Source organism: Rhinichthys klamathensis, unplaced genomic scaffold (genome assembly GCF_029890125.1).
Source record: "Rhinichthys klamathensis goyatoka isolate OS25496 unplaced genomic scaffold, OSU_Roscu_1.1 h1tg000303l_1, whole genome shotgun sequence".
Classification (NCBI taxonomy): domain Eukaryota; kingdom Metazoa; phylum Chordata; class Actinopteri; order Cypriniformes; family Leuciscidae; genus Rhinichthys; species Rhinichthys klamathensis.
Window position 1 is genome coordinate 433,063 of NW_026606822.1, and position 24,446 is coordinate 457,508.

The 24,446-nt window shown below is 35.9% G+C and overlaps 1 protein-coding gene across 3 annotated transcripts in view; it reads right to left on the reverse strand.

Annotated features, from left to right (window-relative positions):
- The window catches only part of LOC130104014 (membrane-associated guanylate kinase, WW and PDZ domain-containing protein 3), a 132,970-nt gene that overhangs the window by 14,597 nt on the left and 93,927 nt on the right, over window positions 1-24,446 (reverse strand). For all 3 annotated transcript variants that reach the window (XM_056270392.1, XM_056270393.1, XM_056270394.1), the window contains exons 3-10: window positions 23,311-23,430; window positions 15,874-16,080; window positions 10,390-10,576; window positions 8,779-8,858; window positions 7,494-7,551; window positions 7,289-7,401; window positions 3,639-3,833; window positions 1,794-2,408 (exon numbers count right to left, since the gene is read on the reverse strand). In XM_056270392.1, the coding sequence (XP_056126367.1) occupies window positions 1,794-2,408; window positions 3,639-3,833; window positions 7,289-7,401; window positions 7,494-7,551; window positions 8,779-8,858; window positions 10,390-10,576; window positions 15,874-16,080; window positions 23,311-23,430 (1,575 nt within the window). The remainder of the gene's footprint in view (window positions 1-1,793; window positions 2,409-3,638; window positions 3,834-7,288; window positions 7,402-7,493; window positions 7,552-8,778; window positions 8,859-10,389; window positions 10,577-15,873; window positions 16,081-23,310; window positions 23,431-24,446) is intronic.

Here is a 24,446-nt window from a genome sequence, read left to right on the forward strand (position 1 = left end):
TTCAACTTAATTTAAAGAGAAAACAAGTAGATTTTTCTTACCCCTTTGTCAGATTTTGTTATATTTATTTGTAAAAAAAAAACATAATAATGTTGATGTATTTCTCAGAAAAACAAAACTGCGAACACTGCCCATTTTAATATCAGTGTCAAGTAAGGTAAGGTATTTGTCTAGATTTCTCTGCTCACTTATACTGTTTTGTTATAAACGTCCACTGCTATAAACTCAAGAAGTTTACTAAATTGTATCAACAAATAATGAATTAAAAGACCTATACTTATACGTGATTAGAATTTCTACTCAAACGTCATTTAAAAAACTAGTCCTATGCGAATAGGGCTTAAGAATGTGAATTTTTGCAGTGTACTCTTTCTAAAAATTGGGAATTAAGTTAATTTTTCAATTTCTGAATTTTGACTGAATTTAAATTAGTAAACAACATGATACAGAATTTGAATTTAAAGAAGTAACAATAAAATAAACAGAAATGTATGTAACTGCAATAAGCAGGGGCGTAGAATTTAGTAGGGACGCTGCAGTAGTACCAATATCCAGTGACACTGATATATCCCTAGCAATATTTTCGATCAAAACTTTAAATATATTAAATATTGATGTCCCCGTCCCCACCAATTTCAAAATCAAACCTACGCCACTGGCAATAAGTGTAATTTTACTAAAAAAGAAGACGTATTGAATGATGGCTTGACAGAGACTTGTCTGAAAGTTCATAGAATAAATAGTTTGACTGTTTTATTCATGTTCGCCTTTATATACACTTCATGCTTGTCAAAGTTAAAGTCTTTAAAGTCTTTTCAGCAGGGTTTTTACTAGGAATGCTTAAGATCCGTTTTGAGTGTGTGTGTGTGTGTGTGTGTGTGTGTGTGTGTGTGTGTGTGTGTGTGTGTGTGTGTGTGTGTGTGTGTGTGTGTGTGTGTGTGGGATGGAGGAGAGCGGAGGAAAGTTTTAGTTTGAAAGTGAACAAAATACCAAAAATAAATAAATACATTTCTTAAAAGATAACAAGACCCCTTTACATTGTCATTGGTCACCATATGCGTACCTACTATAGCTACACTACCTAAACTCTATAACTGCCCAAATGCCCAAAACATACTCTACACAAGAACATTTACATTGATGCATTTGGCTGACACGTTTATCCAAAGTGACTTACATTGCAATCAAGCTATACATTTGTTTCAGTTCAGGTATGAATTTTGTGATTTAATGCAAGATTGACTGGTCATTAACCTGTTAAGGATGTATATCCATTGTTTCTGCCTTAAATGATTAAATTGTTTAAATTAATACATTTTTAGCTAACTGTGATTTTGTATATGTACATTTTTGAAATACATAAATTACACAGTTACCTCTGATAACAGATCGCTCTAAATTGTAATGTGGACTCGAACTTGAATGTGTAAAAAGCGCTATACAAATAAATGTGAATTGAATTTTCTGTAAAGCTGTTTGAAACGATCTGTATTGTGAAAAGTGCTACACAAACAAACATGAGTTCCCTGGGCATCAAACCTAGTGTTGCTAGTGCCATGCTTTACTGTTTAAGCTACAGGAACATCATGCAAAGGATTCTAGCTGCATTTTACATTATGCTGTGTTTTGTGTTTGAATGCACATCATAATGCAAAAGAAATGTGCATTGCATTCTCAGAATCGCCGCAAGAGCCACCATCAGTGTAAACGTTCGGCTTCTTCTGTTTGTGTAGTCCATGTTTATGGCCTAAACAGATCAGTGGGATGTTCCATACACCCTCCCGCTTTCTTACCTCCTCTCAACACCAACAGATTCACCTCGCTCCCCACAGGGAGGTCCTTCAGTATATCCACCACCTGCGCATGGCTCAGCGTCTGCACATTTTGCCTGTTAATCTCCTTTATCACGTCTCCTTTCAGCAGTCCTCGGCACCACTGCTCATCCAGGATCATTTTCACCTTCTGTCCCAACGGACAGTCTGCAATGGCAAAGCCAAATCCTCCAGGCCCCTTCACGATTGGAACGCTCACCAGCTCCGGTTGCAGCATCCCCGTCTCTGGCCGATCGTTGGCACTGATGCCTCCTGGAAGCGCAGCGACCACCGGCCGCCCGTTGGCATCTGTGGTTACATAGTGAAGCTCTTGGGAGGAACCGTGGAGGGCGTCACCTTTGACCAGCAGCGGCTGGCCATTGATGAGGGGTACGGCGGTTACGATCTCTCCTGTCGGAGGGGGAGGAGGAGGAGGAAGGTCCTCGCTGTCCGCGTTCACGTCAGGGGGGAGCAAGTATCCGTGACAGAGGACCATGTCCACGTACTGGTTAATTGGGATGCACTGGAACATGTGGACCACATCAGCATGCGTCTTGCCCAAGACAAGTGTGCCGTTGATTTCCACAATAACATCACCTTGGATTAGAAGAGAGGAAATTTGACAGCATGGGAATGAGTAAAGAAAGAACCGAAGAAAAGAATCATTACAAAGTGGATGAACACCTTTTCTAATACGTTTGTGCTTTTGAAAGATTATAGATAAAAGAAATAGTTCACACAAAATTGAAAATTCTTTCATTATTTATTGAGCCTTGTGTTGTTCCAAACCTGTATATTTCTCTATGAATCTTTTTGAAGATTTTTTCAAACAGATCTTTTTTATTTACACATCTGATAAGCTACAAAAATGACAGAAACACCAAGCAGTCTGTGTGACTTGTATGGCATATTCCAAGTTTTTTGGAATGGGATCAGTGAATGAATTATTCTTTTAAATTAGTTTCTTTTCAATGAATCGGCAGATCCAGTTCATGAATAAGACTTTTTTTTTTTTTTTCACTCATGGACTCAATGATCCACAGCAGTTCTCTAGATAACAGCTCACTGGAAGTGAATATTATCAGTGAATAAGGATGTAAATTTCAGACTTTTTTGGTTATCATGTGGAGTCAGAATACTATTTTAAAGGTTTTTGGGACTTTACCACTGTAATCACAATGAACTGTTGCTACAGTATATGCAACCAGGTGTTTGTCTTTAACTAAAACTAAATTTAAAAATGTATATATTTTTAATTGAAATATATAAATATTACATGAAAAAATGTAACTAAACAAAAGTTAGAAAAGTTGCATTGGCAACTAACTGAAATAAGTTGAAGTTGAAGGAAGCACTAAAATGGCTAATTAGAAATAAATAAACTATAGCCACCTATAGTAATATGGAAAAAATAAAACTATTAAACTGACAAAAGCACATGGCAAAATGACCAAAAGTTACACTTAAATTAAAGAAAATGAAATGAAAAAATGAAAAACATAACACTACAAGTTAATTCAAAATATTCATAAAAATATGACAGCATACATAATACTAAAACAAGACTATTGGAGAAAAATGATTCTTCAAAATATCAAACTTTCTATCTCACAGCAAAAAAAAAAAAAAGGTTTTTGAGCAATATGAAGGTGAGTAAATAAAGCTATAAGGTAAACGGACCGGTGTAGCTCTTTATTGTTAACATACTTCTCCTATCCCAGTTTAAGAATTATAATTAAGTCACAAGTAGGTTAACTTTCTAATAATCCATAATTTGAATTGCGGATGTTTCACTAAACACCTTTTACCAAACTAGGCATCACTCACCAGAGGCCATCTTGTTGTCCTGTGCGGCGGGGCCATCAGAGAGAACGTTCTTCACCTGCAGGAACTCATCAGGTCGGTCTCCACCAATGATGGTGAAACCAAACCCCTGCTGGCTCTTCCTGAGAGCCGTGTGATACAGCTCCCCCTTCAGCTGGGTGGCGTCCCGCGTGAATCCAGGCGTACCAGCCGCTCCACCTACAGAGACAGAAGAGAAGACGACTTCACATAAAATATGCACAAAGACGAAACTGTAAACAACTAGACATTGATATAGTACTGTAGATGTGTTTGATATATACAAGCAACAAATACACCACATGAAATGCTGTTAAACATGTTTTCAAAATGTATGACAGATCCATAAATAATCTGTGAAGTCCACAAACAAATGCACACATTTACTTTTTTCTATTATTTTCCTAATATCAGTAACCAAAGACCATTATGGGATACTTTCACTAATATGGTCCAAAAAAAAGAAATAGACCTGACACATAAATTAGACTTTTATTTATCTTTCTGAACAAATAGAAAAGAGGTGCCAAATTGACCATTAATCTCAGGAGGTCAAATTAAATGGTTTTATTTTCTATCAATTTTATATGAGGTTTGCACTTTTGCTGTAAATAAATTGTAGATTTTGTTTTAGAAAATTAAAGACACTATATATATAAATGGGTAACAGGGTTAAAAATATAACCTTAATTAAAATGTAATTAGGTACAAGACAGCCTGTTTGATAAACTTCAAATTGAGATTAATGAATGCAGTCATAGCAATGTTTCCATCCAAAGTTGCGAATATAAGTTCAAGAACAAAAATCCTCACTCAAAAAATCATCCATGTCAAGAAAACAAAATCATTACTTCCTGGGAAAATGGTTCTATGGGGTTTGAGGAATGCAATCATGTTTGGGAGGAAGTTAAACCAAATCATTTTGATGACAGACGTTGGCTGAGACATTTCAAAATGATCAAACCAACATTTGCGATGCTGTGCAATGAAATATGCCTACTGGTTAGTCCAGTTATCCAATCACATTCACTGTTGAGGCAAAGTCATGTGGGTTTTCTGTTGCGTATCGAGGAATTTGTTTGAGATAGATAGATAGATAGATAGATAGATAGATAGATAGATAGATAGATAGATAGATAGATAGATAGATAGATAGATAGATAGATAGATAGATAGATAGATAGATAGATAGATAGATAGATAGATAGATAGATAGATAGATAGATAGATAGATAGATAGATAGATAGATAGATAGATAGAACAACAGACAAATAGATAGACAGGCAGATTCCATGAAACCATCATTTATTTGAGCAGGAATGTCCTATGTATGACTGACATGTAATTAAAACAGCAAATCATTCCAAACATCTGGCGTAGTAAACATAACCATTAACAACTCTATCTTTGACAGAGTAGACAGGAACATTTATCATTAGCGACTCGACCTCACATACTCTTCTAATATACTGCCATCCTTTGGGTTCCCAGATGGACCGAGGGAGTGACAACATGTACATCCTCAGTATTGGATAACCTTCATAAACTTTCATCACTAGGGTGTGGAGTTTTCCAGCTAATGTTCCACTGCTGTAAGTGAAAGTTATAGGGGTAACTGTTTGTGTTTTACTCCCATGACTGCTCTCTGACTCACACTTTTTGTACTTCCTTTCAGGAAAGATGGAAACAGTTTGCCAAGTCACCAGTGAAGTTTAGAAGACTGTGAGCATCACACTGTTTTGATGAGCTATTGTATTGCTATTGTATTACAGGGAGGAAGGCCTGTCAAATCATTGATTTTGCCAGGACAGATTAGAGAAAAGAGAGGAAATTATGATAGTGAATGGGTTTTGAAAATTGTGCCAGCAAGACTCAAAGACAAGGGAATCTTCTGTTGATTTTCCCTTAATCAAAAGTAACTTTAGTTGTCGGTTAGTGCCACCTATTGTAACTGCAACCAATTGTAAGTTTGCTTGGGTTTATCGTTATATTAATCGAATATAAAAAATATATTAATATGTATTATTATGTATTAATATGTATTATATATATTAATAATAAAACAATCAATGTTATATTAATATTTTTGTTTTTAACATTCTAAATATTAGTATAATAATTAAATAGGTTATATAAAATAAATATAAATCACAAAATAATGTATATTTATTTTATTCATACTACCACTCAAAAGTTTGGGGTCAGTAAGTTTTTCTATTGTTTATGAAAGAAGTCTCTTCTGCTCACCAAGGCTGCATTTCTTTTTCAAAAAATACAGTAAAACATTAAAATGGTGAAATATTGTTACAATTTAAAATAACTGTTTTCTATTTTAATATATTTTTAAATGTAATTTATTTAATTACTCCAGTCTTCAGAGTCACATGATCCTTCAGAAATCATTCGAATATGCTTATTTGATGCTCAAGAAACATTTCTTATTATTATCAATGTTAAAAACAGTTGTGCTGCTTAATATTTTTTGTGGAAACCGTATTTTTAAGGATTCTTTGATGAATAGAAACAGCATTTATTTGAAATGGAAATATTTTTGACCAATTTAATGTATCCTTACTAAATAAATCTATTAATTATTGAATAAACATACTGACCCCAAACTTTTGAACGGTACTGTAATCTAATAAATATTATGGTAATATTTAGAAACTGTAAAAATGTAGGAACGTCACAACATTTGCAAAAGGTTTTAAACAGTAAAAAATATATATATATACTGTTCAAAATTGATAGGCCTATAACCCTTTTTGGGTGTGAGGGGCAACTGAGTTTATACATCCACTGAAATCATGTTGGTGAACATATTTCTGAGAAAGCTCTAGCATCACATGTCTGTAGATGGCACTTGATTTGCGGTTTTGTTATCTAATGCAATAAAACTTGACTCACCACTGCCATGGTAACTGACCGTTTCAGTAAAGTGAAAGAGAATGTGCTTTTCCCCCTTGTCTTTCCCTCAACCCATAATGACTGAATAGGGTCTATTTTACACTAGGCTCCATCCAATCAAAGCCCTCAGACTCATGTGTCATCCTTTTCCCTGCTGTTACTGTCATCTCTGCTTCGATAACCACAGTTCACTTCAGTAGAAATGGATTTACTGGCTCGAATGGACAGTGGTCACTGTTTCCAGAAATTCAGAATGAATATGAAGAAGTAAAGCCATGTTTTAGAGAGGGACTGATCAAAGAGAGGCAATGTGAATGCGTGATGGATGCTAATGTTCTCTTTTATGTTAATGCAGCCTGTGATGTGCTGCAAAGCAATCTCTAGAACATTTATATCCCCATCCATTCACCCTAAAACAGCACTCTCTCTTCCTCAGGTTTTTTTTTTTTTTTTTTTTGCGCACATGCTCAAACACATCTATAATGCATCCAGTGTAATGGAAGAATCTTTAATTCATCATATTGAGAATGGCAGATGACTCACTGTTCTTTAATCTTATCTTTCTGTCCTCTTTCCCTCACATACACAATCATTCACACAGCGAGCAGCCGGTGTGTTTGTCTCCGGGCTGCTGTCGGGAAATTCTAGCATGCTGAGTGTCTTTGCTGTTTCCTTTACACTCATAAACTCAGTTAAAATTCACAGACGGGGAGGTGTGCGCTTGTACCTGGAGGAGGTGCTGCCCTCTGTTGGGTCTGGGTTGCGACTGCAGTGTCCAAACCGAGTTTCCTCTTGGCCTCTAGAACCGGATTTTCGAACTGGGTTCTCTGGTTTACGTGACTGAGGAAGGCAAGAGAAACTTTGTAAGTACATCGCTAACCTATACTTTAATAAGCATAAAAAACAAATACAATCACATTCACAACACTTACTCAACGTAGTATGTGCCGTACTGCGGGTCATCAATCTCCTCCCATCCGTACGGAAGTTCTGAAGGAATGAGAGCATTGTGTTTATGCAAATCCACACAAACGCACGCTTCTGGCTGCCGCTACATCATTAACAACAGCATGCAGCATTTTAAAGGGGTCATATCATGAAGAATCAAATTTCCTTGATCTTTTGAATGTAAAAATACTCTTGACCTTTCAGAGGTTAGCCAACCATAACAAAGCTACGGTGTTTACCTAAAAGTAGCCTGGTTGGTATAAGGCTATTACAGAGGGTGTGAAATGGTCATAAGCTAAATTATGACAGTTTTTGTTTGGTGCAAAAATGTCACGTTAACTAACATTATATATTGACTTTTGAGGGGGGAGGTCGGGATAATTAAATAAATAAAAATTACCAGTTTGCAACATTTAGAGAGCAAAGTATTGAAATTATAATTAAATAAGTAAATGATATTGATTATATTTACAACATTTCCACAACATTATATTACTGTAACATTAAATGCAATATAGCACTATTTTATTAGATGCACTTTTTCCAAATAGAATATTTTCCTAACTTAATTCTGTTTCAAATAAATAATTTGTGTTCCTAACATATTTATTTAATAATGGAGAATATCTCTAGGGTATTTAAGATGTATTTCACAATTTTCATAAAAATACATATTTTATAATACTACCCTAAACAAGCAAAACAACTTATAGTGCTTAATAATGTGTCACTCATAAGATTTCAATAAATAAGATTTTGTAAACAACAATAAAAACAAAACAAATCATATATATATATATAAATGAGACTTCAAAAGATAGCATGTTTTGAAAGGAAATAGTTAAATAAACAGCCACTCTTTGTGTGTGTGTGTGTGTGTGTGTGTATCCCCTCTGCTGTACGTACATTATGCCCAAATGAACTAATGAGGAGGGGGAAAAAAGCTGTTCACGCTACAAAGAGCTTCACACACACTCAAAGAAAAGTATTGTGCACCAGTGAGCATATAGCACAGGACTATAAAACTCGCTTAAAAGAGCGGCTACATTTTGTTAGACATCATGTGTGCTTATGTGTGTATGTGAAAAGGCAAGAGGAAGCAAATGCATTCAGATGAGGTTATGCAATCATGCCCTCTGCTATGTGTGCCGGCATGTGAATGTGGAAGGCTGCACACATCTGATAGAATGAAATTGAATTTCTATTTGCATATGCATGTATCTGTCATACAGGAGCTTCATGTATAAATGTGTAGATGCAATGATTCACCTCCATCCTCACACTTTTCAGGGGGCTTGGCTTTTTTGACCAGCCGAGGGTCCAACCACGTAGTCGACTTTGTGTTGTGGCTATGAAACAAAAAAATGTAATTAGATAAAATACCTGTATATATAACTCAAATTGCAGACTAATTTTGCACCATAATTTTGCTAGACTGTTTTGTTCTTATTTCATTAAAATAAACTAGGCTGCTACTTTCAGCTAATGAACCTTCATGAACTGACTAATCGCTAGCATTGAATGTTCCCTGATGCAAATGAGTTACGTTATTAAATCGAAACCGCGGAAATACTTTATTTTAAAATGTATGCAACCATAATTAGTTAATTTATTGTTATGAGTAGAGCATTTAGTCAATTAATTCAATGTTAGTGCTCTTTATCAATAATTGTATTATTTAGGTCTATTTTTCCCATTGCATTAACTTTTGATTTGGGCTAATGTGATGCGTCAAAGAAAGTCGCATTACAAAGTCTTGGTAGTTCAAAGAGTGTGAGATTTTTAATGGACTGTAGTTATGAGTCTTATAAACTGAACTGGAAAATGTTTGGAACCTCTAAAATATTTATGATTGCGACCCCAAACGCACACACTGAAACAGAACTTTGACTCTGTTCTTTAAAGAGCATCTAGGCCACACTGCGAGCTATATTTATTCAGTCCTGACAGCTCTGCTCTTGACTTTAAAAAGCAACACTACTTTGAGAAAAAGTGAGAAAAACATCAGATATCAGCAAGACGGGGAGAGAAAGTGATAAAGTATGCTGTTTGTGAAAATAGAAATTGGAATACTATGTTGATGAAGTTTGAGATTCGACCTGAAAAGAAACTTGACAGCAGTGCTATGGAGGGGAAAATGCGCTGCCTGCTAACAAATATTGCTGCCTAAAAAAGGGAATATTGGGCAGCAAATAGTAAATAAAAGCTTTGTATAAATATACAATTTACATAAAATGTCTTTGCGTACTACTACTGCATTTAAAATATCCCTTTAAGAGCCTCCGGCAATAAAAAAATGAAAACACTCTGCAGTAATACTACAGTGGCATTATAAATGCAAAACAAAACACAAAAACAAACAAAAGAATATCCTGTGGTATTGTGTATAGTGCATCAAATCCCATATGACATTCAGTGGCATGAAAACCGTAATAAACACAGAAAACAATATCCCGTGATATACAGTGTTGTCAAATCAGACGGCATTAAGCAATGTGACAACAATAAAAAAAATCATCAACACTTCAAGGTGTACATTCGGTTCAAGGGTAGACAGACATTTGGTTCAAAGTATCCAAAAGGAAGTCTATAATGGATATTATTCATATTATTTACAGAATATATAAATAGATTTTTTCAATAACATAAAATATATTATTTTTTTGATAATTCAAAATTATTACTGAAAATTACTCAAATCTCACGAATAGTATCATGTAACTGAATGTTGAAATTCACCTTTCAAATACAATATTCTCAATGCTATGAACAGGTCTTATTATTTATGAACGCGGTAAACCAGAAGGTGACAGCAACAGACCTCATGCAGTTACTAAAGTCATAAAGGCTAAATCTCTCCTCTTATGGCCACACACTCACTCTATGAAGTACACCATGCCCGTCTCTGTGTAGGCCATTTCCCAGTTGTAGGGCAGGGGCTCCAGGCTGTCGTCTCTGGGTAAAGAGCTCCAGGTGCGGAGCTCCAGTGTCCCACTGCCTCCTGCACTGCCTCCACCACTGGACTGAGTGTAGCTGGGCACAGCTTTCCTCCACTCCTCTGTCCTCTCTACAGAGGGAAAGAAGATAAAAAAGTATAATGCAAAACTAAGGCCGCTGATATTTTGCATGTCAAAGTAGGACGGTGTGCAAGCAAGATATTTTCCTGTTTCAGGTACATAGCAGAAAAAATATATAGCCACAATTTAATGACATAATTAAATTATTATTAACACAAATTAATTATACATAAATATTTTTTGAGTTTTCATTTTTATATCATATTTGCATATATATATATATATATATATATATATATATATATATATATACGTATATATATACACACACACACATATATATAAACGTAAACCTCTTGCTAATAATATATAGCAAATGTCAAACTGCCTAATTGTTATATCATCAAAAAAATATAATACAAATTAAAATTAAAATTAAAAATTAAAAAAATTAATATATTGAAAGTTATATATATTGTACATCCTACTTAATCAGCATACATACAGTATACTCATGTAAAGTAATAAATAGCAATATATAGCAAACAATTGGATTTGTGATTGTTTATATCTTTACAAAATGTAAACTATTATCGCACAGCTCTTTATATATATTTGGAAATATATATTGAACAACATTCAGTTTTCGTCACTCTCTCAGCCCCTCATCTAAATTGAAAAGATCATTTTAAATATGAAACTGAAACCGCCAAATCGTTGTCTTAAAGAGTGAGTCATTGAATCATTCAGTCAAACAATTCGTTTAAAACGGATGATTCATTCAGGTACAAAGCAAATGTCTTTATGAGTGAGTTGTTGGGTCATTCATAAACATGGAGGGGCAGGGCTCTTTTTCGAGCACAAGTGGAGGCCCCTTCTGTTGCGAGGCCCGTTTCATGTGAAACATAGCAAAGTCCATACTGGGTCCAACTATATCCGCATACATATACAGTACACTCACGTAAAGCAATACACTGTATACTATAGCATTTTGTTTTTATATTTTATTTTGTTACTAAATGTAACTTTGTTATTGTCCAGCTCTATTTATAAAGTTGGATGTATAATAACCACGTCCAACTTTATCCGCATACATACAATACTCGCGTAGGGCGATATACACTATAGTATGCGTATCTCAACTGCTTGATTGCTTTTATCGTCACAAAATGTAAACTATATTATATCTAGGAGTGTAACGGTTCACAAAATTCACGGTTCGGTTCGATACGATACACTTGTGTCACGGTTCGGTACGTTTTCGATACAGCAAAAAGAAAGAAATGCCAGAGAAATTTCCTTGATTTATTTTTTTTCATTATATTTTTATTAAAACTAACATCATAAAGTATGATATTTTTTTACTTTGAGCAATGTTGGAGCTATACTTGACTTTTCTTAGGAGCTTATAAAACAAAACAGCTCCTTGGACAAAATGAAATGTAATATTGTAGTAGTTATAAACAAAGGTTTATTTTAGTTGAGATTAACATTTTAGGGCAGCAATTGTATTCATAATGTCAAAATAAAACTGATGTAATGTTACTTGAAAGCATTATAGCCTACTATTCCTGCCAAACTTGCATGGTTACAGTTAGTAGCCTAGTGTTACTACAGTAAACCCATGGTGAATGTTGCTGATCTGTGGACACTGGATAGTTCATTCATGGCACAATGTTTCTTCCTGGTTTCCACGTCAGCGCTGTTTGATCCGTTAATAACAGAGAAATGTGAATGTTTCTCACTAGATTTTGCAGTGGTGTTATTAATTCAGTGGCGAATTCAACATTTTTCTTTACTGGATGTCTCAGCGCTGTGTAGTAACATTGCTGAAGATCAAGATCGGCTCGCGCTGCATTGGTCCTCCAAACTGATAAACGGTCCGTCAACCACACAATAACGAGTAGCTCGGTTTCATTCCGCTTACATTACATTTTCCATTTGATGTTGGGCAATGTTGTGGTCACGCCAGCGTCTCTTACATTATGAGCGCGCTTGCCACGCGAGACGCGCCTACATTTGAAATAACGAAATTTTGGTGGGCAGGAAAAATGGTCCAACGAACCGTTCGGTTTAAAAATGCGTACCGAGAACCGAACCGAAAGCCTCGTACCGAACGGTTCAATACGAATACGTGTATCGTTACACCTCTAATTATTTCCCAGCTCTAATCTGCAAAATGTGACAATAAGGCATGAAAATATTAAGATATTACAAACATTAACATCACACTTTTCTGTAAAGTGGCTTTAAAACAGTATTGTGAAAAGTGCAACAACAAAAAAACATTTGACTTGGTTATTAGCACACAATAGGATTTACGGTATCTTACCAAGCGTTACTAATTTAAATCTGATTCTGATTCATTACTAATCTGATGGATTCTGCATAGATTTACACATCATTCAAAATCTGAAAATTGACTAAATGTACTGTACATAATTTGATGCAGTAATATGACAAGAGTTTAAAAAAATGGCTACAGCATAGGAAGAAATGCCCGTGGTAACATCAGCTCTCTGTGTTTGTATGTAAAAGCAGTAAGTATGTGTGTGCATGCATGATAACCAATTCACTGCCATTTTCCCTCTCTTTAAACACACTTGAAGTGGCAGAAAGCCTTTAAAGCAAATATCACACTATTCTGCAACAAGAACACTCCCCATTAAATGACTCTTTTAACATGAGCCAAGGGACTACTTACTTCAGCGAATATTCAACAACTATTCCCTCTTCACTGGCTTATGCCAATGCTGGGGGGAAAGACCTCACCAGTCCCAGCAGTCAAACATGGCTATACAAACACAACAGCTTTTAATTAATAGCAGGAAACAACAACCAGGGTTCCAGACTGCGACCAAATTGGTCGCATATGCGACCATTTTTTGAGGATGTGCGAGTTAAAATGTTATGTGGTCGCATTTGTGCGAGTGGACGCTTGAGCAACAGAACGCCGTTGTATCAGCAGCTGCAGTCCGTAACTTATGTTCAAAATGAACGAGGCTACATCATGAATCCATTTTCCAAATCGTGTTTTTGACTTATTCTGAATCACTACGGTACGCCTATAATAAGTGTTTATATTCGGACTATTTTATCCCGGGGTCGGCTCAAGTGCTGCGGAATAGCCCAGTGCCTGCGTGACTCGCCATAGACATTAACGGAGAGAAGTTCCGTCTACAATGTTCTTCCGCAAGACACGTGCAGTTTATTTATTGACGAACGTAGACGTCACGCGCATTGCACACTGATGGTGAAACGCGCCAATTACGAATTCACGAATTAAGGCATATAAAAACGATAAAAATGGTCTCACGAAACACAGAGCCCCTTCCTCCTACGTCTTTTCAGCGGATATATTTTCCTCTGTCGAGCGATTACTCTCATGATCACTCGACAGAGGAAAAGGAAATTATTATAAAATGCAGAAGGTAAGGAGTGTGAGATTTCTGCTTTTTGTTACAACTATAATGTTACTAAAATCTGTATCAGTTTATTATAATACTCTAATCTTTTAAAATGTAATGCATACATTTGAATGTTTAATGATTTTTAAAAGATAGAAAGATGATAATAGACAGATTATAGATAGATAGATAGATAGATAGATAGATAGATAGATAGATAGATAGATAGATAGATAGATAGATAGATAGATAGATAGATAGATAGATAGATAGATAGATAGATAGATAGATAGAATATGATTCAAATGTAAATAGATAGATTGTATATAATTCAAATGTTAAATGCTTAAAATTACACATTAAAATTACTGTCCAAAATCCATGAAAATCCTGAAATTTGGCAATGATAATTAATATATTACAGGTATTTCTGCTGCAACCCAGAAAGCCTTTGCTAGCCTTGGTCCATTAAAACCACTATTCATCAGCATGCATTGATTAATCCCATGGCATGTAGCAAAAAAAAAAAAAAAAAAAAAGGTGCGACCAAATCATATGCTGGTGCGACCAACTGAGAAAGTTGGTAGCACCAGTGCAACCAGTGGAAAAGTTAGTCTGGAGCCCTGACAACTGTGTCAAGGAGGCTAAGAGAAGGCAACCATATCTACAGAAAGATTAAACAAGGGTACTGTAGAGGTTCCATTGAAATACAATAGTAATTTGATCAATTCATTGCCATGGTACTTTATGTTGGTGAAACTCAAGGCCTGAAAGTTTAAATCAGTTTATACACCTTTATGTTCCACACATTTTATATACAAACCGATACACACAACAAAAGAATAGTATAAGAACATTTAAGGCGGAAAAAATACCGAGGGTATAAGCTTGGTTCTTCCCGGGGACACTTGTGGCTTATACCATATAAAGTCAAAAGCAAGGGTTAAAAGTTAAAGCCCTGTAAACATCTAAATAGCTCATTTATGTTTAAAGCAGATCCACAACAGGGTCATGGACATGAATCATTCACGCATTAGGCAAGCCATTATGGAGCAGTGACTCGCTTACCAAATGCAACTCTGAATTACTGCAGTACACAAATGGAGCATACATTTCAGGCCTCGAGCCTTGAAAGCACAACCGCTGATCTCAAAAGGATTATAAGGTTATACTGTGAACTAATGAGAGCATGTGAGCAGAGGGTTTGGCTCTTTTTTAAGCAAAGCTTGCCTTTCTGTGCTGAGTTCTCCTTGAGTAAAGGACAAGGATCTTCTCTGAGAGATCATGTAAGGCCTCAGACTGATCATTTGCACATGAGTTAAGCAGACTGCAGGTTAAAGCCTCAAGCACACAGCACGTTTGGAAAAGATTTGCTGTAGGGCAAAATCGGCAGTCTTTGATCACATTTGACATGCTCCCCGATAGCCAATCGCCTGTGCGATGAATCTTCATTTCCAATGAAGTTCTGCCAGTTTCACATATTTTGGGTCACAATCCTGCAGTATGACTACTTTAATTAAATAAAGAACTGGTAGTAAAATACAATATTAATATTAGAGGAAAATCTCAAATAAATGTTTAAGTTGAAGCACTTAAATGATTAAAACTAAAATAAAAATAAATTAAAGCTAAATAGAAATATATTTAAAAAATAAAAAAAGGTAAAAGCATATAGGAAAATTACAAAATCCTAAACTACAATTAAAATAAAAACTGAACATAGAAAAACAAAAGATAATTCAAAATACTAATAAATAATATACTACTAAAATAACACTGGGCCGAAGTCCTAAGATGTATATTGCAAGTTTTGACATTAAAAAAAAGGATGCACAGTCTGTATCAGTATGGGTGACTCATTTTTAAACCGAAATCTATCTCTGCAGACATACAGACTGTGGTTAACACAAGCACACACACATTAAAGTCAATCCACTGACCTGGGATGCCATTTGGGAGCTGTGGCCGTTCCTCATCCTCTTCCTCCTCAGGGACCACGCTGTCCTTGCGGTCCATCTTACTGACAGAGGTGGTTCGCTTCCGTTGGACTTCGGAGCCATAATCCTCCTCAAACAGGACCTGGTCCACCAGGTCAGGCTGAATCAAGTTTGGCTCCGCGGGAGGTTTGGGTGTGCCATAGAAGTTACCTGAAGAAATGAAGAACTTGTTTTGATTCATGACATCTTTAAAAAAGTCATGAAAATAGATACTTGTGAGGGTTTGTGTAACATTTTTGCTACATAAGCTTTGATTTATAAAGCCACAAATAGTTTAGTTTGATGAAACGGCTGATTTGGTAACACTGGGACAGGAGCTTCATGCAAATCTGCTTCTTTATCGCTACCTCCGCTTTCTTCCTCAGTTCCAGCTTTCTCAAAAAAGTAGATCTAGGTGTCGACTATCCAATATGCAGTGTGAAATGTTATACTTTCCATTCAGTGGCGCCTTGAAAGTAATTACACTCACCACTGGATTCAGTAATGAAACTTTTCCCACTATCTTCTCATGCAAAATTCAGTTCATTAATATGCATCAGAAACAATGGTACAGCCAATCAGTGGAGCAGCATTATGCATTTAAATTAATTACTAATTTGATGGTACATGTCAATGTACGTGTGTGTGTGTGTGGGGGGGGGGGGGGGGGGATGGGGGGTGCTTCATCATTCCCTCTTGATGTAAGACTAAAGAAATCACTCTCAGTATGATTAGATTCAGTCAATGGAAATCAACCATTCAACCTTCACCAATTATACACAGATTAATTTAAATTAACCAAATTTGTTGTTTTGTTTCTTCGCTCCCCTCATCCTGAAAATAAATATGCTGCCCCTAGAAATCATTAGCGTCTGTTTAAGAAAAAGAAAAAACAGCTTTTTAAGGTCACATTTTCATCTTTTGCCAATGTAAAATATAATCCTTGTAATCAGTCGAAAGATTAATCCTCTTCTTTTTAGATTGTAAATTCTAAAGAGTTTAATTAGCAAATAGAAACTGAAACCATGCGGGAATAGGCTTTTTCACAAGCAATTAACTAATGTTGACAACTTCGCTCACCTCTCATGAATATGCAGTGATGAATATTCACTCCTTCCCTCTCTGTCTTTCTTCATTATACAAATGGATCTCCTTCTTTCCAGTGTCACAGTGTAAGGAAAGTTTTAGTGCTGCTACCACAACATTTGTTATACATTATGTGCGTCATCATGCGAAAACAGCATGTTACCAAGACTATAGTCTCACTGAGAGATCAGGATAAATTCCGGTCCAGTTTGCAGCTTATTATGGTGAAGAAAATCAGCACAATTAGACAGGAAGGTTGCCTGAACAACATTTAAATCAACCAACTACAGTTGAACTTTCTTAAGTGGCATGCAACCCTAAAAAACATGTTTTCATCATTCTTACCCCCAACTTTTTTTAACAGCAGCATATATCACGGTTTTACACAAAAATATCAAGCAGCAAAAACGGTTTCCAACATTGATAATAACAAGAAATGTTTCTTGAGCACCAACATGTTAATGATGTCTGAAGGTAGTAGGGCTGTGCAAAAAAGTATTTTAGATTACTCGTTCAACCACATTTTTTAAAATGTGGTTGATTCAAAATCGATTCTCAAAGGCCAGAAAATTGATTTTTTTCAATATTTATTTATCTATCACCCAAAAGCCAGTATTAGTTTCCATACACTGTCCATAGGCTTGCAGCCTCCATGTTACAGCTAATGCTGTAAAATGTTATGTTTGTTTTATCTTAAACCTAAAATAACCTGACCCTGTTTGATCAAGGCATGCGACTGTTCTGACTTGTCCAATTTTCAGCATCAATTTTTCATCTTGCATCAAAACCCTGTCTATTCATTGTATGCATTTGAAATATAGAGTTGGGTTCTGTTTTAATGTACCCAATTGTACCTAAGAAAAAGAGTTTAATATACAGGTTTGTGGCTCTTAATTTCTTTTTATTAATTAACCACTTGTAAACTTATGTTCACTCTTTTTTATAAATATAGGATTTGTATTAAATCTATATTCATTGAGTCGAATCGAGAATCGAAATCGCAAATCGAATCAAAAATCGAAATCGAATCGAATTGTGATTGAAATCGAATCGAATTGGAACATCTGAATCGATCCCCAGCCCTAGTCTGAAGTAATGGCTGCTGAAAATTCAGCTTTGACATCACAAGAAATTACTTTTTAAAATGTATTCAAACAGAAAAATAAAACAGTTATATCAAATTTTAATCATTCAAACAGAAAAATAAATGCAGGATTGGTGATAAATATAAGAGGCTTCTTTTAAAAAACAAAAAATTCCAAACATTTCAACGCGAGAATAGATGTGATGCTAATAGTGCTGTAGAACTCAAGGCCAGTCTTGTCTCGGTCTCAACCCCTCAAAGTCTTGATCTTGTCTTGGTCTCGACACACACTGGTCTTGACTACAACAGCACTATTAATATTATTACAGTAATTTTATTTTTCATTTGCATCTTTATTCTTATTTTTAATAAAAAAGATCAAATAATGAAATAAAATAAAGTGAAATAAGGTTTTGGTCGTATCACTTTGATCGATGGTCTGTCATTGTTTTTAGTTTTTATTTTGTTACGTTGTAAGATCACATTTTTTAAAATAGGGAAATTAGTTTGGCTGCATTGCTCAGTGCTTTGCAAAACAGTCTTAAAATCCAACATAAAAAAGAATCGTGATCAGATTGTGGATTGTGATTCTGCCTGAAAAAATGTGTGATTGCCATATCACCCACCCCTAGCTGTAACCCTGATTAATCACCCCATATGCACTCAGCTAACCATGACAGAATCATAAAGGTATGTGCAACTCTTAGTATCTGAGCAGATTTACAGCATCATCTGTCGCCAGTAATCTGCAGAGAGCCATATAATCTGAGAACGAGGTGAACGTTGTCCCAGCGTTCTCTTAAAGGAGCACTTCACCCATTTCAACATTAATCTTTATTGAAAGTGGGTCATATATGTAGTCGAAATGTAAAAGAAATTTTGAATTTGGTGCCCTCTTGACCGAGAAAAGACAGAAAATAACTTTTGGGCGCATTTGTATGTAAGACAACAACTCCCACAATGCACCACATTGCACAGCTCCGCAAGCCACTCCCACTAATCCAGAACAGCAGCGCAAACATCACAAATCACTCTTCCGTCTACAAGGCTAACGTTAGCTGCCACCAGAGTTAGAAATTCATTTCACACAAAATTTATAGTTAGTTGGCTGTGGCGAGCAAGACGAGGGCGAGCCGAGGCACGTGAGATGACTGCGCGAGGCCGGTGGTGTGAGTGATAATGAACGACACCTGTGAGACGCGCCGGTCTCTCTCGCGTCTCTCACCGAGGAGCGGACGCATAAAACGAGGAGCGACGACAGGGCAGATCGAGTGAGGAACAGGCCTGATTTTATGTTGTGTTTTGTTTCTGTTGTGTGTGGCCAACAGTGAGGGGCTGCTGGCTTATACTTTTGTTTTGTATTTGTTTATTTTACTATTAAAATGTTTAAATGTTTGCCGGTTCCCGCCTCATTCTTCCCACAACAACGAACCCCGTTACATTGGCAAACTCATTACCGAATTACTCCTCGTTTGTATTTCTTTCTATATGGTGAATTATTGCATGATACCTGGTTCAGTCAGAACATGCGGTGCGACAGGAGGATGGTTCACATCACAACACAAACGTCCGTGTGCTCGTCTAATCAGAGAGAAATTGCTATCGTTGAAATTCTCTACAGCAGACGGAATCTATCTGTGTCCGTAGCGCACAGCGAGAGCACAGGCACCAGCAGTCCGCCCAGCTCGAGCCAGTCCGGGCTCCTCGTCCGCCTCCTGTTCCTCCATCAGCCTCAGCTGCTCTTCACTATATTGCGGCTCGTATAAATAGCCACGAACATCAGTTTCGAGCAAAAGATTTTCAAAATCCTCGTCTTCCATATCGTGTGTCGTAAATTCAGGCATTATGGTAAATCTAACTCCTTGAGCGCTTGTTAGCTTAGCTTGCTGTCTTCCAAGCAAGATGGCGGATTAATAGTTTAGTTTCTTCAGGTTTAGTCCCACCCACTGATCTGTAATAGGCCGGTGGGGTGAGTGGGTCCCACGCCCTTGAATAATAATGAGCTAAAGGCTGTAGTTTTCTTAATATGCAATGAAATTTATCTTCCGTCCTATCGTGACGCAAAATGACGATATTTACGTCACGATAGGACGGAAGTAAAACACTTAAATCCTTTTTTCTCCCATCTCAGAAAAAAAACAAGCAAAATTCCACCATCATTATAATATATGACTGCGTTTCTAACAATACAAACCTTAATGCAAATGGGTGAAGTGACCCTTTAATGATGTCAAAAATATTTTGGTGCACATAAAGTGCAGCTATAATATCAAAATAGATAGATATGGACAGATAACAGAGGTTTATAGGCTTTACACAACATAGGTGGACCAAAGTAGCAACCATACTTCATACATTTCATGAAATGTATACAAATTTTCTGCAAATTCATTTAGAAAACGTAAAAAAAAAAAAGAATATTTATTTAATCGCTATTAAAAAAATCGCTAAAACAGATTTCATATTTCACCCCATAAATCAAAAGAAAAAACATACTATGAATAAAGAAAAGGAAGAATATTTTAAGATTAAAATTTGTTTGCATTATTTGCATATTTAAACTGTTTAAAAAATGTTTAATGTGTCAGGACAGATTTTTTTCCCCATGTATATCTGTCACTAAACAACTGCAATCTGCCCTAAAAATAGACTTAAGTTTCTTAATCCAACATTTTTATCATGTATATTCGCTCTTACAATATATATGATCTTTCAATGAGAATTACTCCATGTGCGCAGAGAACATCTATCTATTTATTGGAATAAAATGGTGTTGATGTGTGACTCAACAGGCAGTAAGTACAGTGAATTGTGCCACAGCCTATTCATGTTTACAGATCGCCTCCATTGAGATTCTCTGTGTGCTTACAAGGAGCGCTAAATCTTTATTGATCAGGATCAACTCTTAATTCAACCAAGCTTGCTTAGACAGGATTACATTAAAAGCTGCCTTGAGGGTTGTAAATTTATCCACACTACTGGAATGAGGGAATCAGAAAGGCATAGAAACTGTTTGCTATTGCTCAAGCATGACCACATTGAGATGTTGTAATTCTATATAAAGCTGCATCAAAGGTAAAATCTAATATCATTCTTGCTCTAAAGTAAATATGTTGTAAAACCTGATTGTATCTGAGGGTGAACTATTCCTTTGAGGAACAGTTAGCTGGGATTAGAGTGTGTGTTTTCATGCATGCGTGTGTGTGTCCTAGGATCAGAATGTCTCCCTCTTCGAAAGCAGAGCACATATGGGCATTTCTTATTGGCATGGCTCCCTGTCCCAGCAGGCTTTGCCTGGCATGAGTCCCTGGTCCCACTATCGACATGGGCCACAGTGAATGCACTCGCCTGGCACGCTATCTGTCTCTCAGGACACGACAGAGACATTCAAACCAACTAGACTGCAGAGGGGGGGACAAACACGCAACGCTTTTAGTCTTTAAGGAAAAAGTAAAAAGAAAGTCCTCTGAAAAAAATTAAATATAGTGCCTTGCAAAATATTTTTAATGTTCTTTAAAAATGCCTCTTATGCTCACCAAGGCATGCATTTATTTGAATATAGTAAAAACAGCAATATTATGAAATATTACAATTTAAAAGAACACTTTCGATTTTAATATAATTTAAAATGTAATTTATTCCTGTGATACATTTTCAGCATCATTACTCCAGTCTTCAGTGTCACATGATTCTTAAGAAATAATTATAATATGCTGATTTGGTGCTCAAGAAACATTTCGTACTATCATCAATGTTGAAAAAATGATGAATTTTTGATGAACACTTTGATGAATAGAACATTTATAAATGTCTTTATACTGTCACTTTTGATCAATTTAATGCATCCTTGCTGAATAAAAGTATTAATTATAAAAAAAAAAAATCTTACTGACGCCAAACTTTTGAATGGTAGTATGTGTGTCTACTTCTTTGAACAATTCATAAATTAAAAAGTAAAATATTTGTTTATTATATAACAAAATATAATATAATATACAGTGGTGTGAATAAGTTATTACCCCCATGCTAAAGTTGCCTAAAAAGAGGAATAAAAAATCATCTTTTGGAAATTGATCTTAATGCCTTAATTAGAAAAATGAGGAAAAATCCAACCTTTAAGGACACCAATTTTCTTTGTGTATGAATAATGTATCATAAATAAATAAATGTTCTTCCTTAAAATACAGGGTGCATAAGTCAGGCCCCCCCTATGTTAAATTCCCATAGAGTCAGGCAGATTTTTATTTTTAAAGGCCAGTTATTTCATGGATCCAGGATAATATGCATCCTGATAAAGTTCCCTTGGCCTTTGGAATTAAAATAGACCCACATCATCACATTCCCTTCACCATACCTAGAGATTGGCATGGGGTACTTTCCATAAGATCATCTTTCAATGCAAATCAAACCAGCTATTAGGCTAACTGAAATAACACCATGCCAATCTCTAGGTATGGTGAAGGGAATGTGATGATGTGGGATATTTGGATTTTTCCTCATTTTTCTAATTAAGGCATTAAGATCAATTTCCAAAAGATGATTTTTTATTCCTCTTTTTAGGCAACTTTAGCATGGGGGTAATAACTTATTCACACCACTGTGTATATATATATATATATATATATATATATATATATATATATGCACATACATACACACACAGCTCATTTCATTGGCTACCGTATATTGCAATATACATACACATACAGTATATATCTATTTGTGGAAAGTGCCATTACAGGGAACAGACTGTGACTTTTGTCTTCCTTGTGTGTACTTTTTCAGCAGTTTGCCTCAAGCTCTGCAAAGCTTGTTTGCATGGTGTAAACCTGTGCTAACTGACTCACTGACTCTGCCTGTAAGATTTGGAGGCTAAATCCATCATACAGTACAGTTTTGAGGCTGCACTGTCATGAAATTCGTTTTGGACAAAATGAATGCCTAGAGGTTTTGGTGTCAGAGTTTATTTCAGTCAGATGTCAAATGTTAACACTAAATGTGCATTTTCCAGAACTAAGTTTTGGTTAAACTTAGATTTTAGGCTTTGGTTCTTGTAAATAAAAAACTGCTTTCGATGTGAATTGTTCACCCGTTACATTATATCGTCTACCAGGTAGACTTGGAAAACAAATAGCATCTTTACAACAAGCCACATGATCTGAGGTATCATTCATGTCCATGGTTTGGGATGTTTGTATGAAGAATATCAGTATAGAGTGTGTGTTTTATACCATCATATGTTCCGCTCTCCAGCAGTAATCCACTCTCTTCCAGGATGCGAAAATCCCCCACACTGATGAAATTATAGTCCACTCCTGGAACCTCCCCATCTCTGGGCATCCGAGTGGTACCTTCCAGTAAAACAAACACAATTAGTGACAGTAAACTAGTTCTGGTAAGAATATCCTATACACCCACAATCCCATTTGCTGCAAACTTTGTGTCTGTCTTTGTGTCAGCCTCAGATTGACCAAAATTAAAATTGGATTCCCTGGTTGCATTTCAGAATTTCCTTTGAGAACAAGTGCACTCCATTCGGAACTGTAAATAGAACTGATCTCAAACTCCCATAAATAAGATCTGGATACTGGGAAACTGGCTGGATGGGTTACAAGGAAAACTGGTTTAAAAAAGGAGGGATTGGCAATTTGTGAGGCTTTAAAGGATGAAAAATTACATGCTTTAACATAATTGCTATGAAAATGGTTTGGAGAGATGTACAATATTAGCCAAACTGAGTAGAACAAGGAGATATTACATCATATCAGAGGAAATCTTGTGTTCTTTAGTGTTATTCGAGCATAGTGTAGTCACAGATTGCTTTATTCACAAGGGAGACGGTGACACAGAGGTGGAAAGTGTGCACAGACTGTACAATGAGATTCAGTCTCTGAAGCATTTGACACTTTTGAAAATGTGTGTGTCTGCAGTGTAGTAATCTTTATATTTATAGTAATACTATATTTTCACCCTTCTGTTTCTCAGCCCAGACAATATTTACTCATCCTAATGTTGTAGCAAACTTGTATGAATTTCTTTCTTCAGCTAGGCACAAAAGTAGATATTTTGCAGGATGTTCAAGCTGATCTATAATCATAGGCAGAGGAACCAACTCCATGGTGACGCTAAAGACAGGCCCGGATTGGGAGCACTCGGAGAATTTCCGCTGCCTTTTTTTTTTTTATACAGGCCTATATATAATTATATATTATTACCTGCCCAATGCACTAAAATGATCATTTCCGAATTCTGCATTCGATAATAAATCGCTAATAAATCATGAATCGCTTAGTTTTGACTGGCAGCGATATGATTTGGCTCTCGCAAAGCTCTCCAAGAAGAAGCAGCGAAATGTAGCAACAAAAAA